The 18,379-nt window shown below is 33.9% G+C and overlaps 1 protein-coding gene across 1 annotated transcript; it reads left to right on the top strand.

Annotated features, from left to right (window-relative positions):
- Positions 1–10,122: 10,122 nt before the first annotated feature.
- LOC113380680 (protein pangolin, isoforms A/H/I/S-like) lies at positions 10,123–17,924 on the top strand. Its single transcript, XM_026619829.1, has 5 exons — positions 10,123–10,446; positions 14,974–15,064; positions 15,144–15,239; positions 16,427–16,597; positions 17,813–17,924. The coding sequence occupies exons 1-5, from the start codon at positions 10,134–10,136 to the stop codon at positions 17,922–17,924; spliced, it is 783 nt and encodes a 260-aa protein (XP_026475614.1). The 5' UTR covers positions 10,123–10,133.
- The last annotated feature ends 455 nt before the right edge of the window (positions 17,925–18,379 follow it).

The following is an 18,379-nucleotide window of genomic DNA, read 5'->3' as shown; positions in this document are numbered from 1 at the left end:
TTTTTTTTGAGTAATCGCTGCAGCAAATTCGGAAAATGCTGTTTCGAGAAAAACGCGTTTAAAGATAAAATGATCGTTATACTATATACTATATATATATATATACTCTTTAAATGGCTGTGACTCAAAAACTATTTAAGGTATCGATTTAAAAATTTTAAAGGTATAACCTATCGAATATGGAAAAATGAAAATTCGATTTTTTCAAAATTTCACACTAGTTGTGCCCTTTAAGGAACGATGCCATACACCACTAGTTTAATTGAATAAATTACGGCAGAACTACAAGTGCGTGTGTATCAATAGTGTTTGATATATGCATATTAGAAACTGAAATAAATAAACGATGTAAACACTTCACCCCGTTTGCAAGCGAACAACGATTGGATCGTAGCCGTTGCGAATGCAGATGATCAAGTCGGGTCTCCGCGTAGCTGCATCGAACGAAGCGCGGAGAGGGCGGTCCGGGCTTGCGTCGTAGCAGCGTCGATCGCTCCGAGTACGGGCGTGTCGCCATGGCAACGCGGCGAGATTCTATAGGCGGCGCGTCCCGGTAAATGACGGCTCTGCATCCCCGTGCTACTTCTCGTCGCGACGACCGCGTTTCTCGTCAACCCATACACCCTCTCGTGCCCGCCCTCGCGCGTCTTGCCAGTAGCAGTCTGCGTTATCCACCATGGGGTAATACGTCGGGGTTACCTAACCCGAAACGGCTATGTCTATGTTTATTGACGCATATTATTACAACCGTATCTACGGGGCTATGGTCGAAAACGGTTTCGACAGGTTTTCTCTGCTTAATTCGAATTATATAGTTGTATTTTTTCTCTACTTTTTGACACTTATAGTAGTGTAGATTGGGCCTCTTCTACTATAATCTATACAGCGCGTAAATAGTCCACCACCGATTTCTTATAAAAAAGTAAAGTTAAGAATTTTTTAACATTAATATAAGGTTGTCAAATATCTCCCTTCCGCCTTTTTGTATCATAATCCAAGAGCAAAAAGCGGAAGGGAGATATTTGACAACCTAATATTTGAAAGTAGAAGGAAAAAGATAAGTAACCGGTCATCGCCTTGGTTCTTACGATATTGCTATGGGGAGAAAAACGGTTTGAAAAACCTTAACAAAAGTATTTTCTTCCGTTATTAGTTTTTTCGTTGCGAGCACTGTTGTTTTAGTTTATGAGACCTTAATATAATTTTTATGTATACGTTATTTAATTGTTTTATAATATGCAGTGTTAATTTTGAGTTAGATTCAGCTATTTTTTGGCTTTAAAAGCTTATACGTAGATGGGATAAAAGGACCAACTAAACCTTTACCGTGGCAAAGGTGTAAACAATAAAAAATTGTAAATAAACAAGTAAATTAAGTTAAAAAAAAACAATTTTGCAAGAGATAAATTAAATAAATAGTTATTCCAACTGTGCTAATCAACATTTCTGACAAATTACCAAATCAAGCTTTGGTTGAATAAAATAGCTATTATTTCGTAATATTCCTTCCAAATTGAAAATTATACATTGAACAGTTTGCCTCTGGCCGTCCCATTTTACCCCGCGTATGGGGTAAAAAGGACCAGGTGACAAATTTTTGATAAGCATCAAATAAAACACATTTCTACAATGATGAATTACGGGAGCTTTACTGAACATAGTAAGATAGTTGTTTTTTGATAATCAATGCTAAGGGTTGTCGCGTGCTAATATAATCACTTTCGTCTTCAAATTTATTTATATCCACTCTATAAAAAGTGATATTACTTGTTACATTTAGTGACGTTTCTTTCAATGCCTATATTGACATTCGTTCGTTCGCAATTTAAATAAAATGTGGAACAATTATTTTAATATTGTGAGATTTCCATCTATAATTGTTTATTATTTTAACGTCTGCGTCTTACATGTGTTCGAATCAGTTGATGGATGCACTCGTGTAAACATCCACGGATCTCCATGTACTCCCGTTTCGATAAATGGATAATAATAAACTGTGAATTCTATTTGCGTTATATTCAACATATAGTAAACATACAATTGCCGCTTGTTCGTTACACTTTCGTTATATTTACGAAAATTTCTAATATCCATTAATATGTAAATACGTCTCTCTATAAAGAAAAACAATGCATCATTGCAGAAATGAGCACAAAGTTTCGATCGAATACAAGTTTTTCATGATTTGAAATAATCCCTTGTTATTCAGTCGAGCGTGAAATCCTTTGATCTTTCCTCGCGTAAGGGGTTTGTGCCCTCGGAGATGAAATGGGTTGATATAGAGGCTGGGGTTCATAACATAGACTACGGCGTGCCACCACCCGCTACGCCATGCAATACATTTACATCTCGTCGCCATCTTGGCGCTTTTTAAATCACTAAATTAATACATGCACATGGATGCATATACATAAGCATTGTACATTTGTATGAATTTTCGACGCAAAAATCAATCAATTTAATTAAAAATTAACACGAAATGTTTTTAGCGTTAGTGTTTTAGTTGGAAACGAACCGCCTGAGTATTATACTATCATCTTAACATGCTATTAAAAAAATATACGCTGAATTCAAACATAATGAAATATATGTTTTGATAACTCAGGATATATATGAAGCACTCTACCTTACATTTGGAACTATTTATATTTATGAATAAATATATTTTTTGATCTACTTACGATATCTCTATATTATTTCTGTTATATATTGTATGTTCATATAATTTTATATGTACATTTTGATCCGTCGTTATATTATGGCATGCTTCAATTAACTAATCACATATTACATATTTTTCTATGATTAATAATTATTTCGATTATTTATATTGGTATTTCTTATACCATAAATTAATATTGATAGTTTAATTTTCAACAGTTAGGATACTATACACAAAAGGTATATAGGATAATCGAAACAATTATGTAAAGATAAAGCGCAATTCATAAGCGTTATTCACTAATATTTCATTTTATTCTTTTGCGAGACAAGTATCTGCTAGTGTTTATATATTTGAAATTTTTTAAACAGTAAATAAATATAATGTCAGAAATATATTAAATTATTCTACCATGAATTAATTTCTTAGTTGAAATTTTAACAATATTGTAAATGCATATTATTAACTTCTCGTAGGTAAGTTATTGTAATGGGCCGAAAATCGAAATTGAAAATTTTTACATTTCTCGACGTTTTGAAGGTTTCTGATTTTGGCATACCTCAGAAAAAATGGATGTGTGTGTGTATGTATGTATGTATGGATACAAATTTTCAGTCACGTTTTCGGGCGCATGGATCAACCGATTTGAATGATTCAAAGAACATTCGATTCCTATTGATAGGGAGGTGTGCTGATTCGTTTTTGGCAAAGGCAGGTCCAGCAGTTACGGAGATAAAGAGCAAAGAGTGCAGAAAATAGAAATCGAGTTTTTGAGAGAACGGAGCATCCGATTTGAATGATCTAAAAAACATTCTATTAGTAATGATTGGGAGAAGTGTTTATTAGTTTTTGGCAAAGGCAGGCCCAGCCATTTCGAAGATACGGAGCTGAATGTGTAACAAATGGCAGTTTTTGAGAGAATTAAGCGTCCGATTTAAATGATTCAAAAACTTTCTGCTTGTCTTAACAAAATAATTGATTTTGGAAAAAAAAATTTTTGTTACAACTTTTTTTTTAACGAATTGTATATATGCAGGTTTATCCGCATTTCTATCACAAATCTTTTGACGCATTGTCTGTCTCGTTATCTCTTATCGTTCTCGAGTTATTTCAAAATAATGTTTGAAAAACTTAATTTTCAATTTCATTAACGTTCCCGTAGAATAGTTTAATGCGTATTCAGAGATTTAACATTTAATAGCATTTCTTGGTACAATTTTCTGCCAAAATTGTTAAAAGTTTCAAATTATCGATGAAGACAGACTGAAAAAACACGTCTTTCTTATAAATTTTGTCCTTCGCGATGAAACGTGAGATTATATATAACATATTTGTTAAGCGAACGTGATTTGTATCAATATATTTAATGTTTTTATTTCCGCGGGGATGAATAATAAGTCAAACGTGTTTTGGCTAGCTGGTAATTTATGTAAGTCTTTGTTTTCCCAATACGTCTAATATAAACAGTCGATAAAGAGAGAAAGATTTGGAAGAAATATGATTACCGCAGGTTATTTATGGTAGACGTTTGTTTGATGTGCTATGATTCTATGACTTATTTATTACGGTCTCATTTTAAATGCACATTGTATATTTTGCTCTTATTTTCTTACTGAACTGGGGTATCTTATGAAAATAGAGAATATAGCATGTTGTAATAATTTTATTTATTAATAGTAAGCCATGGAGATGGTTTGGCTCTTATGAACTGATATTTATATATATTAGGAAACTATTTTAATTGGTCCAATTTTATGACGTAATAGAAGGGAAAAATTCTATTTGGTAGCAAATTTGAAAAAAAATATTTATTTTATTTATCTATAATATGTTTAACTTCCCGTGGGATGAGTCATGTAATCGCAAAAAAATGGATATGAAAATATGTGAAATATTTATATATTTCGAGAAGTTGGACCGCTTCAAAAAACATTTTATTTGTATTGACGAGAAGGTGGGCTGATTAGTTTTTGGCAAAGGCAGTCCTGCCGTTTTGAAGATATTGTGCAAAGAGAGCGGCGCTACCACGCTTTGTTGTTTCGTCTCTAAAACTAGAAAGATTCAAAACATTTTGCTTGTGTTGACGGTGTGAAGAAATAATTAGTTTTAGGGAAAGGCATGGTTTCAAAATTTTCAAAAAAATTAAAACCTTTTGAAAATTTTAAATTCTACGGAAAGTTTCAGCACTTTGCCTTATGGCATGATTTTATATATTTATTTTTACAATTTTTAACTTCTTGTGGGGTAAGTTATAATATGTAGTCGTAAAAAAAATCGAAAATAAAATTTTTCAAAGCTTTCTGAACATTTTGGAATAACTTGAAAAAAAATGGATGAATGTGGTGTGTGTGTTCGGATACAAATTTTCGTTTTCGGAACACGGGTCAACCGATTTGAATATTCAAAAAGCATTTCATTTATATTGACAAAATGAAGAACTGGTTAAATAATTGGGAAGACAGGTTTATCGGTTTCGCAGATCCTTTGAAAAAAGTAAAAAAGTGCCATTTGGCCGTCAAAAATGATCATTAGACATATGTACAATAAATTATCTGATATTTCATAGTAGAGACTTTAATAATAAGTACAAATTTGGATTAATTTCCATGGTAGTACGGAATCCGTACCAATGTTTATCCGTTAGAGTGCGACGGGCGCTTACGCGTTTCAATATTTTGTCTCTCAAACAGCTTTTTCCAATCGAGTTCAAAATTTTAAGCTTTATTAAAAATTTTAATTTTTGGATTTAAATTTTTGGTACGGGAAGTTCCAGCACTAGTTATATATCAATTATAACGATTGTTTTCCAATAAAATATTAAATAGAATATGTGATTTGTTAAAATTAAAACCAGTTCTTTATACATTATGCAGCAGCTTGGGCTCATACAAAGCGAAGTCGTTACATTGTGTGTGATGCATGTGTCGTGTGAAAATGGATGTCAATTATCAAGCGTTTGACAGCGCTTATCGCTCTGCCTGATAAGTTGGGAACGCATACGGCACATCTCGGTCAGTAATTTTGTGTCATGTTGTGGCGTCGCTTCGGTCATTTGTTAAGAGCGAAATTTAACTACTTGACAACGGCGCATTACGCCCGTGGTGTCGCGAAGTTCGAAAGTTCTTTGTGTGGTGTCTGTGGGTTTTGCGATGCCGCATGAATCGGAACGTTTTGCCAATTGTCTCATTGCACTAAAGTGGCCTGGCTCTCGTTGATATCTTTCTAGTCGGAATCGCAGCACGGTGTTCGTTCGCGCACCCATCATTCGGCTGATACTGTTCATTCATTCGGTTCGACTTCAAAGGCCATCGCATATCGCGCAACCATTTATTTATCCAAACTTCGTAGTAGATACGCATACACGTCCGAATTACGAGGAAAAGGATAACAAAATGATTCTCTTATGCTTTGCGAACGACTCACTTTCAGTACGTTTTTAGCATTACCGTTTGTAGCACTCACTGTACTTATAAAAAATTACGTCAAGTACAGAATCATGGGTAGCGTTTATCATGAAAATAGTGTTCTGCCAGATGGCAGTGATACCGAAAATGTTGAAATTTCATTCATTGTATGTGATAGTCAGTCGAAATCAGATAATTTGGAGTGGGATGATGGATACATTGCGGAATCGCCACACTCCGAAAAACCATATGAAGACGAGCAGATATACGATATGTTCTTTATGAAATTGCCCTGGAAAAAGTTTACTTTGGATGTGGATTTCGAAGAAGCATCTAAAGATGTTCTTATAGTACTATTGTGTGCGAATCGCGCAGGTTCAAGACGAACACGTGTTTTAGTCGTAGGGCCAGAAGACGATCTTAAGTGTATGATTGGTATTCATCCAATGAGTCAACCCGTTTTATACACGACACATAGTTTAGAAAGTGAGCAACTAATAGACTGGTTTAATTTTCAATTTGTACCGGCAAATAGTGATGAGTTTTTACCATGTTTGCTAATATGCGCTGAAGATATTCAATGCGACGGTGATTGCCTATCATATGATGGAAAAGACACACTTCGATTTCAAGCAAAGTTACCAGAAAAAGAGGAACGGCGGCTCCAAAACATTCGAAATGTGATGCATGCGCGGTACTGTTTATATTTGCTAGAAATGTATGCACAATACAAAGAGCAATACGATAATTTCGATTTCAATAAGTTTTTAAAATACCATTTTAATTTGAAAGGTGCCTTTCCTCTAATTCATCGTTCGTGGATGGAAACTGATGTTAAATTAGGCGCAAATCACGAATCAGTTTTATCAAACTTAACCGACCAACTGACGGATGCTGTGCGAATATTAGGTTTGTCCGATAGGCGAATTGATGAAGAAACAGACTTCGTCAAGATCGAAATCGAAAATAAGTTTGGACATGAACCAGGTGAACAAGAAGCAACTGAAACATGTATACCGACCGCGTCACAAACGGCTTCTCTATTAGAAACTGCCCTGTTGTGGATGGAGACGCAGCCCATAGAGCCTGATATAATAATAGGCATACGACAAATTGCGAGTCATATTCGGAAGGCATGTTTTTATATTATGTTTTATTTTAATAATGCTCATTTTGTTTTGAAACTTTCAGAACTTATTTGAAATTATAGTTTTGTGCATTATTCTGGTCTTAGCATAATTTTTATCATTACCTTCTATTCGAGGCGGAAGTATTACTGTACACTAGTGACAGGCAATTAGAAATTTAAATATAAACATATCCAGCCACATCTAACATGTAAATTTGTATTGTGTAATGATATATATAGCATAGTCGGTAGAATATGTAAAATATGATAGGTTTTCATTGACTTCAGACATACCGCGCCTACTAATGTTGAATGACAATGGCGCACCTCTATCTTTGTACTCTTGGTTGCTATTTTGTATCACAATATACCGTCACAGATTTACGATGTATTCGTCACTTACTGGTGTCCCATATTTTAGCAATACAAATTTCGAATAATACGTCATCAAAGTCTGTCCGGATTTATTGATAATATAAATATGCTACTGCTTTTGAGGAACGTGTATTGCGGGCGATATATAAAGCAGACAGCGTCCGCGCGCAATTCTGTGCAGTGCAACATTGCAGCGACTTCAGAATTTAATTAGTTGTTACAAAATACCATACGTCATAGCTCTCGGTGTTACAGTAGGTCGACACGTTTACGGTTTGTAAACACACATAGTGTCGACTTGCTTTTGCAATAATTTTGATTTATCACGTCGAATACTTAGGTACAGAACAACTGTTACGGTCAACTAGATTTAGTGGCATTGTACTTAACTTTTATACCTTTGCCGCCAGGCGACGTGGGATGCCGCATTATTGATGTAAGTTAAATAATGCTACATTTGCGAAATCGGATTTAAAAGTATACTAGGGTACTTATCTATGACAATCTAAAAGAAGAAAAGCAAGTATCTTTCGAGTGAATAAAATCCCCCAATACATAAATAATGTACATAAATATATATACATAATGATGCTATTTTTGGTTCAGCAATATACCTTGTCCTTTACTCTCGACGAATGTTGACGTCATGTATTGTAACTCATGTGCTGGTTCAAGATGGATAATGTCGACGACGGACATGGATTGAATATAGATTGTTTGTGCATTATTTATTTAGCTAGATACATGGTTCACAATTAGCTTCAAAATAAGCGTTTCAAAATTGCGTTCCAATTTCCGATATTCATTCAGTTCTGCGGATGTCCTAATAATCGTATCACAAACTTATTATTACTAGAGATTAAATTGCTGCATTTGTGCGTGATATGAATAACGTGCAATGTCAAAACTTCTTGTGCAATTATTGAATGGCGCGAATTAATTACTGTAGTGTGTAAACTTGTACATGATTACAACGCGGCTTTTAAATAGTAAAAACTATACTTGATTTTGTGATTAGCGCCGTTCATTTATGTACTGAAACAAAGTTGAGCCAATCAGCGAAAAATAATTTATTTCAATTTTACAGTGGCTGATTTCAATTTTAATTAAGTCATTTAAGAATAAATCTTAAGCATGCGGTGATCAATGATAATATATATTTTTTAAGTTTGTGCCAAGCAATTAATTAATGATTAAATTATGGATAGTGACTTATTTAAGGATTTATAAACGAAATGTTGCTGAAACAATTGTTTTGCTTTAACTCGTAGCGAAGACACAAGCTCAAAAACTGAAATTGTTATCTTTAGAATAAATTGTAGCAGCCATTATCTTCATTTTGTCAACATTTAGTCATTTTAATCACGCGAATTGCAAGCTCGTGCCACTATTAAAATTCCACTGAAGGTGTCGAGTTACTTAATTTGTCATCTTGAAAGTTATTTACATGGACCGAAACTGATGTCACTTTTCGAAAATGACAAAGTATATGTGTGCATTTTAGACAAAGATTTATCGTCCTGATTTTACTTTCAAGATAAAATACAAGAAGAACATCATCTACGCTTACTTCTGTAACGTATGTTTATAGATTTATTTTTATTTTTAGTGGTCAGGGATATTTTTGATATATCTTGTTTGATAGAGTTTTTCTGGAAATCTAATGTGTAAAAAGATGATTTCGTGTGCTAATAATATTTTCATAATTTTTGTAAACGGGTATTGGAATTTTTAGAAATAAAATATATTTTAGTAGTTGCCAAATGAACTGTGCGATAATCTTTTAAATCACATATACAGCGTATTTATAATCAATTTCTAGCGTTTATGAATAAGTTTACATTACAACTGCGTTTCTACGTTCACCTATTTCTGTAATATATATTTTCGTGTAAGGCACGCAATTCTTAGTATTTCAGCTAATATCAGACTACGGAATAATCGAATGATTGATCCAATCTCGCAAAAGGAAGCGTTACACAAAAAATTCACGGTCATTATATTGTGTTTATTGCACATTGCGATATTTATATAACCGAAGATCTAACGCGTATAATTCGATTTAATCTAACAGCATCTAAATCATATGTTCGGACGTCTTTTCGTTTTATTATATTGGCCATGAAGGTGACAAACTTCTGGGCAATAAGCTTTACACGGAATGGTTGCTACCCCTGGTAGAGGGGGTAGCGGGGTGTTCTAATTGAACTAGTGGTTCAAAAAGGAAAGTCTGCTTAACAACATGTAAATAACCAATAGAAATAAATATATCTTGTTTCATTATAACTTAGTAACAAATCAGTGATTGTAATTAGAACTGCAACAAATACATAATATACAAACAAATCAGTGTTTAATACAGTCCACAGCTACAAGGGTTAAATTATAAGCCAACAACCTGAATTATCGAAGGAGAGTTTTAATAAATTCTATAACTACGTAACAAAAGTACATCATATTATATTAATCACCATCTAAACTTACGTTCTGATAACAAGAATAATTCCACACTTGACAAGTTTGATTATCATAACACTTTATTATCTCATTGCAGGCGAGCAAGATGGGATTGCCGACAACGCATCCGGGTGCGACGGGTTTATCGTTTTTCTGTCACAACGGCGAACACCTGACGCAACCGCCTCCTGCTCACATGGGTATCCCGCCTTACCAGCTCGATCCAAAAACGGCCGCAGGAGCCATGGGAGCAATGGGTGCTATGGGAGAGTACTGGCGAGGACTGCAACTTGGGTTGCGAGCGTCGCCTGCGGCCGGTAACGGAGCACCTGGAACGAGTCCGCCGCCACCTCCGCCACCAGCTGTCGGTCTCAGCACCGGAGACTGGAAACGCCTTGGACCTCTGCTTGCTGCTACTGGTAAGTGCAGCATGTTGTAGATATTGGCTCACATTGTTGGAAATGAAGGAATGTCTCAGTTAGTATGATAGAATATACGTGGTATGTGTAGACATATACAACCTATATGTATATATAGAACGTAGTAAATGGATACTTTCATCATTTTATTCTTTTTTTTATGAAACTACCATATCAAAAACTAAAAACTGTAATACGAGACAAATTTTTGTGTTATAAATATTAACAAGTTGACTGTCGCGGATGTTGTAAAAAATATGGCCAAAATTTACAATTTAACACTTTCGGGACGGCACCGATTTCAAAACAATCTACTCAACCGGCTGTAAACTTGATTTTATTGTGTATGTTATGCAGTTTTTTGACAAAATTTGTGGTCATTGAAGGACATACATTTATAATATTGATTTATTTTTGATCATTTTATAAAGAATGGTGACGTTCAAAACAATTTCCATAATGCATTGCTGGTTTATTTTGACATGTTTTACAATAAAATGTTGTTGCCTTCCCCTAGTGCTTTTTAAGTAAAATAATCTATTGGATGTCTATTGCTTGGTATTTGTAGTCGGGGTGTTTGTTGATGTATGTCAAACTCGGTTATTGGAAGGAGAATTGGCGCATCCGCTAATGTTTTTTCGCTCTTCATTTAATTTGTCGAACTTCTTCTTTTTGTTGGTTGGATAATATCATCATCACATTCATCACTATCTTCGGTGCGAATAGTAATTTCGTAAAAATTGTCTGTATGAATGTCTATTTGAAACTCATCTTCACTACTGCTTAATTCACAAAATTTACCAGTTGTTTTGCCATATTTAAAAGCGCTCGGTCGTTTTAAATATAAAAAAAGACCATATAGCAAAGAAAAAGGCTAAAAATACTACTAAAATAACTTAAAATTATTTACAAAATACAACACTGTTTATCACTGCTATATGTAATTTATTCAACTTTTCGATGCAAACTGAGTCATTGTTTATAAAATAGCCTGTGCCTCACAAAGTATGTTTGTCCAATCAGGTGGGCAGCCGTCCCCAAAGAGTTAATTTAATCACATTATATTACTACGAGATATCTCGTAGTTGGCATCCTAGAAAAGATCGCATTCTACGAGTCATCTCGAAGTTGGCAATCAACGTGTTAATAGGATATAACCGTGACTAAATGAATCAATTGTGACATTTTTAGTACACAGAAATTTGTCTATTTGATCTGATCTAGCAACTTTCAATTCATTCTAATTCATTGTTTGATTTCTACATTTAAGATGAAATTTATAATAGACTAAAATAGTTGAGTTTCACGACAGCTTGTTTTTAATTTATTAAATAACTTGCTCAATTACCACAATCTATTTGCAAATGACTTGAGTGTCGAAGCAATTACGAAGTAAGTAGCACTTGAACTAGTAATTGCTACAGAGTACTTCTCTTGGAGCGAGCTTTTAGCAAATAAAAATCCTTACATTTCATTTGAAGTACAGATAATAATTCCTTAATAGACTATACAAAGCACGTGGAAAATTGTAATGTTCTGCAAAATCACTTCTCTATCTTGTAATAATATTTTCATATGTGGGCTACAACATTTTTTCACATTTTTTGATAATAGCCAAAAGATTTTACCGAACTATATTTTTATCGTCTTCTTTCTGTCTTACAGAGTTTTTGAACCATAGAATATAAATCCGTAATTGTAAATATTGTAGCAAGAGAAATGCATCAAATTTTTATCGAAATCTATCAAACCAGTACCTTACCAGTTTTCTGTGTAAGATTGCGTAGTTTATAATCTCTCAGAGCGCTTTATTTACAATTGCATGCTGTAATTTCTGTATTACCATTTTGTTTGTTTATTTAATAAATTTCTATAATTGAAATACTTTTGATATCATATGAGCAAGTAGCAAATCACGTGGCTATTTACTTTTGCATTTTTGTTCAGAAGTAATAAATAAATTCTTTTGCATAAAGTACGTTCGAAATTGCAATGTGAGCAGGAGATGGATAAAGGGTTTTGTAGTGATATTACATTCATAGGAGCTATCATGCTTGCATGTGCATTGTCACTGAGACTTGTAATGGGTATCAATGTAAATCGCTTCCAGTTACATTTTGTCGTTGCTTTGACTGACGCACCCTTTAGCTAGGAGAGGTCATGTTCGTCCTTAAGGGCACTTAAATGGAGATTCTCATTTATTGAAATTTATAGCATTTATATAAAATTTTAACTAGACACTTTTTTCCTTTATTGGCAGTGGTTTCGCTAGAAAGTAGATAGGGACAGTGGGAATCTCGTTAATCCACACTTTTTTCCTTTATTTATAATGAATTTAAATTAATAAATAAGAAAATATTTTTGAATTGAAGTATTTGTTGAATTGAATTGAATTACCGAACTTAATTACGAACGCTACGATAATGGAAAAAATGTGATAAACAAGAAAAAAACAGAAGTTTGCTAAAATTCTACTGTAAATGCATTGCATTAAGATGTTTACATCATTTTTTACGATTATCTTTACTATTTTATGTTTAGTCTCGAATTCGATTTCGGTTTTGGTTCTTGGTGCAACGATGATACATAAAGAAATGCAATTGTAATTAAAAACTAAAAAGTTTTTTTAACATTTATTTCATTTAATGTCAACGTTTCGGAGCTATACACGTTCCATCTTCAGGACATTTTTCTGAGTAAACTTGCGATCAAAGCTATTTCAATAAGATATTTATTATATAGACAAATAAAATAGTAATAAAGAAATTATTGAATGATAATGTAAACAAAAGCGCTCCGAATTTGATTAGATGATTAACTAACAAAACTAATACAGTAAAATATAAATAAAGTTTAGTGGATTGTAATATAAGTTATAAAATTATAATTCAGTAGAATTTTATTATTTATATTACAATCCACCAATTCTTGATTATTTAGTCGTATTGTTTCTACAACAACATCAGATGCCAAGGTATAACATTTTTGCTTTATATTAATAAAATCAACCTTCAAATTTGAACTTAAACTTCGCATATGATGACTTTTTTAATTCATTATCATTATCATCTTATCATTATCCATAAGATGATCTGATACGATTAAAGTGTAATTTGGTGATGTGATTTTTTTATTCCTATAAATGATTTGGATTTAGCAATTGAGAACCTTAGGTTCTCATTTGCAAACATTACATATGACAAGTACACAAGCTTTTGGTGCACGTCGGTCGAACATCAGATAAGCGCTTTTAAAACGTTCAATTTAGTTATTGTGTTCACCTCTCACGGGGCATGTTATTAGTAAGGGGTCGTTTCCCCTTTGAAATCAACCCCTTCAACTTGATAGATTTTTAAACTATTACATCATAAGTTCCGCACGATGTAGATGTCTATCTATTGCCTGTAAATATATAGTACGTTTATATGTATGCTTTCATTTGATTTTATCAGAATCAATTTTAGCATTTGTCAACTCTTGACATGTGTTGATTTTTTTATAATGTATAAATTTTCATTTGTTGTGATTATCAGTATGTCTACAATCTACATAAATGAAATGCAATATATTTTTAAAAATTGGTATACACTGTAAAAAACATAATGAATACAAATAATCGTACTTCAATAGTAAGCAATTCTAATTGACTTAAAATAATATTTTAAGTATATTTTACTTAAATACTACCTTAAATGTGTTCGGCACAGTCGTTTCATGTCGTATTACTGTCTGTATTATGTTTTCTGTTCCAACTTTTTAAAGAGCGTTTGTTTTTGGGGTCGTTACTTGAAGCATAAACAGATTGTATAAAGGGCATAATTTGCTCCTATCTTAACGTTTTTTTTTGTAAATTGTCGAATATAATTTTTGAAAACAGACAATGATATTAATTTTTGGAATCGATTTATATTTTAGAAATTAATGTTTCCAAACATACTTATATTAGTGTAAAACATCTACTGTTCAAAGTGTAAAGTATTGACTACAACTTCCAAACATATAGTTGCATTATTTATTTATTTATTTATAATCAGCTGGTTTATGTTACTGAAGGAGAGTAGTAAAACAAGAATTCATGTTCACACTATTGTGACCCACTTAATTTTTTACACCGTACTTAACACCATTCGTCATACAATCAAATCAGACCTGGAAATCTATCGACGCTAATATTTGAGTTCCGGGCACGTGCTATAGCATGCACCCATTGCAAAGCGTTTTCAACATGCTTGATCGGTGCAAGGCGTAATGTACTTTTTATTTTTAAAAAATCCTTTGTTTATCTCACAAAGTAAATCTTTATGTTTAATTTCTACTGATACATTGGAGTACACTATCATAAGTTAAATTAATCATTTGTGTATTGCATAAATTTATCACTCATAGAATAACAAAACAGAACCATGATATGAGTGATTCTGCATGAAACGAAGTTAAACGTTAGATTCAGTGAAGCTATTTAATTATATAATGTTATTTTAAAATTAAGTACTTTATAAATAGCTAAATATGAGTATTTAACTTTAGGTTTGACGAGGCCTTCGATGTTTCCGTACTCACCAGCGCAGTATTCTTATCCTATGCTTAGTCCAGAAATGTCACAAGTCGCCGCATCATGGTAAGTATTTCATTATGATAAAACTGTATACATAGCATATATATAAATTCAAATAATGATATAAATTTACTATTTTAAGGCATACGCCCAGTATGTACCCCATTTCTTCAGGATCATCAGGATTTCGAAGTCCGTATCCATCATCGTTACCTATTACTAGTACAACTCTTCCCAGGTAAATGATTAAAATTGTATTAAATTATTTCCTTTTGCATATTTACAACATACAATGTCTTATGGTAATACTAACAGACACGCATGTTAAACAACTATTTAACCCTCCGTCGGTCGGATATTTTTTCACCTTCGAACGGTCGGAAAGGTCAGGCTGGACCACCATTCATTTTACATGCATTTATATGGGATAAATGAGTTTTTGGTGTCTTATATATTAACGATTATTAGTAATAAATATTTAAAGTTTTGATTTTTTCTTTTTCTTACCGTCTTTTGCATGTGTTGAGCTTGCTTATAATAAAAATATTACATATTATATATATAGAAAAAATCAAGAAATATAAAAAATCGTTGCTTTTTTTGTTAATTTTTCTGTTTTATATCAATGAAAAACTATATTTATTCTTTTTCGGCGCCTTTGAAATGAATGTGAAATTCAAATGAAAACGAAATGAGGTGCGTCGCCTTTGAAATGAGCTGTAAAACTCAAAGTAAAAATATAATTTCACTACAGGTTTCACAAAAAAACATTTCGAACGCAGTACGGGTAAAAAGATTGTTGATAATGTGTGCATTACTCATCGGATTTTCAGTGTTTGCGATTACCAATAAGTTTGGTAGGTTCTCAAGGAACTCTCGTCATGAAAATACTAACATTCATGTTACAACACATAGCAAAGAATATATACAACGCAGTTTGAATAGAAAATACCATGAAAAAAGACAAAATACTGGTTTACGTATATCAAAAAGCGTATATTTCATACAAAATGTGTGGGTGGTCTAGACAGACCTTTCCGACCGTTCGAAGTATAAAAAAGTTATTATCCTTATAATTATCCTTCTGTACATTTTTTCGTCCTGATTTTTTCATTGATCGACAGCTAATGAAATTTTAGGAAAAGTCAAGGATTTTCAAGTCTATAGAATTACTAGAAGAATTTTTTTTTTTTAATTGAAGTCGAAAAAAGTCTGGCCAGACCACGCCGACCGACGGAGGGTTAATTTAATATCACCGGATCTTATAAAAAGTCGTAATGCAAAACTATTGACATTAATTATTTGACTTTAGAAAATGTATTGATAATATCGGTGGGTGTTTTATTCCATTCGATCTAATTATATATATAAGCATCTATAATGTTTCCAGTGAAGTATGTTTTTAAAAATGTTTGCATCCCGCAGTGATTTCTACAGGTTTTCACCGACCGGACTGATTCCATCTCATCCGCATGCCGGGCTTAGTCCGCACGCACATCCTCACCACGTGCATTCACTAACATCACATCCCGCAATCGTGACGCCGGGGCCCAAACAAGAATTACCGCACCAGAATAATAACCACCGATATGCAAGGTTAGTGAATTCTTTATTGAGTGGACTAAAACTGCTAGAGTCCTCTCTAGTCGTTCGTTTGCATTCAATTTGTTTTTCCGTCGCATCTGTGACTCGTAGCCTAGGGGTCTACGCGTAGCTGAATGTTCTTTGTTCGGGAGAGACTGTGTACTTTATTGACGTGTGCGCGTCGCTGTTATGAGGGTTGTAATGTACGGCGCATTTGTAATACCCGAACTGTGTGCAACGCACGTCGCGCGCACCTCTGCCTCTATGCAGAATTAATAGTTTGTTGTATCACGTTTTTGATACAGAATTTGTTAAGCTGTTTGTCATGTTACTAAATTGGAGTCTCGAGTTTTCGAAGCCGTCGCTGATGCTGACGGATATTGGTTAAGTGCCGCGGCCAATATTACGCGATAATGATCGTGTTTAGGTATCGCGTATTATGTGAAATTATTTAGAATGGAACCGAATGGATGTTGTTCAGAACCTCTAAACCTTATCCTAGAAAAAAAGCCTGTTGCTTCGGTCGAAAGCAAGAGCGTTTACGTGAAGAAGCATCGTTTCGCTTCAAAATACGAACGCGTTCGTCCGCCAGATCAGTTGCACCCAGAATCAGCCATAGTGCACGGTGACTTCCCCGAAAAGATTATCAACCAGCTGATCTCTCGATGCCAACATCTGGCAAATCTGTACAACATGATTTATTAAACGCAATTCACGATGATAGTAATAAAAACTTGCAAGATCAGATGATACCTGATGAATTTATCAGGACGTCTTTATTCTGTTATAAACTCCCTAGCAAAACAGAAAGATTTGGCCGCTCTTTACGTAAATAGGTTGCAACAATTTTCATCACCGCAACCTTTATTAAATTTGCCAGATCATTTTTCTTTGCAAACATTTTCTTACGTTGAGGCCGCTAAAAAAATAGCCGAGCACGCTTTGTTGACTAGTGGCTGGCCTTGCTCAATAGCATCCCCTCCTAGCAGCACCAGCACTTCATCTTCAATCGTGTCACCATGGTTTGAACCGCCACCTTCTATAGTGTCAACTAATTCTTCCGATACAGAGCTAAAAGGTTTAACTAGAAGTACGTCGAAAATTACAGATTCAGAACTATACACAATCGTTTGTTCAGACGCATAAACGGTATTTAATAAACGTATAAAAAATTGAAATTTTGATATATTTTATATTAGTTCACGCATATATTATGTTTGGTTATAGGTCATCTTTGGATTCTAAAAATTCAACAGCGGCCCAAATAGACAAACAAAATGGACCTGATGCAGGTAATTCTGCAGCAGATAAGAAAAAGCCACATATCAAGAAACCCTAAATGCTTTCATGCTTTATATGAAAGAAATGCGTGCCAAAGTAGTTGCAGAATGTACATTAAAAGAAAGTGCAGCGATTACCAAATATTAGGGCGACGGGTAAGTCATTAATAATTAGTTTGTTATGTTTATATGTTAATTATTTTAATCCTATTCCGAGTCCTCGCTTCAAAATACTTTGCATGCATTATGCGTGGTGTCAATGTTGAAATATGAATAAGGTTTAACGAGCCGTAATATTGATCGCTTCTCTTTGCCTGCCTTGATAGTGGCACTCTCTGAGTCGCGAAGAGCAAGCGAAATACTACGAGAAGGCTCGCCAGGAACGGCAGCTACACATGCAGATGTATCCGGGATGGAGTGCCAGAGACAATTACGGTTACGGCTCCAAGAAGAAGAAAAACGAAAGAAGAGCGCTCGCCGGCCGATCCGGGAGGTACCGAACCTTTCCAGTACC

This window comes from Ctenocephalides felis, unplaced genomic scaffold, assembly GCF_003426905.1.
Source record: "Ctenocephalides felis isolate EL2017-DRISC unplaced genomic scaffold, ASM342690v1 CF-g0.4_SCAFFOLD_02314, whole genome shotgun sequence".
Classification (NCBI taxonomy): Eukaryota; Metazoa; Arthropoda; class Insecta; order Siphonaptera; family Pulicidae; genus Ctenocephalides; species Ctenocephalides felis.
Note: the sequence above shows the minus strand (reverse complement) of the source record. Positions and strands in the feature narration are given on the sequence as shown.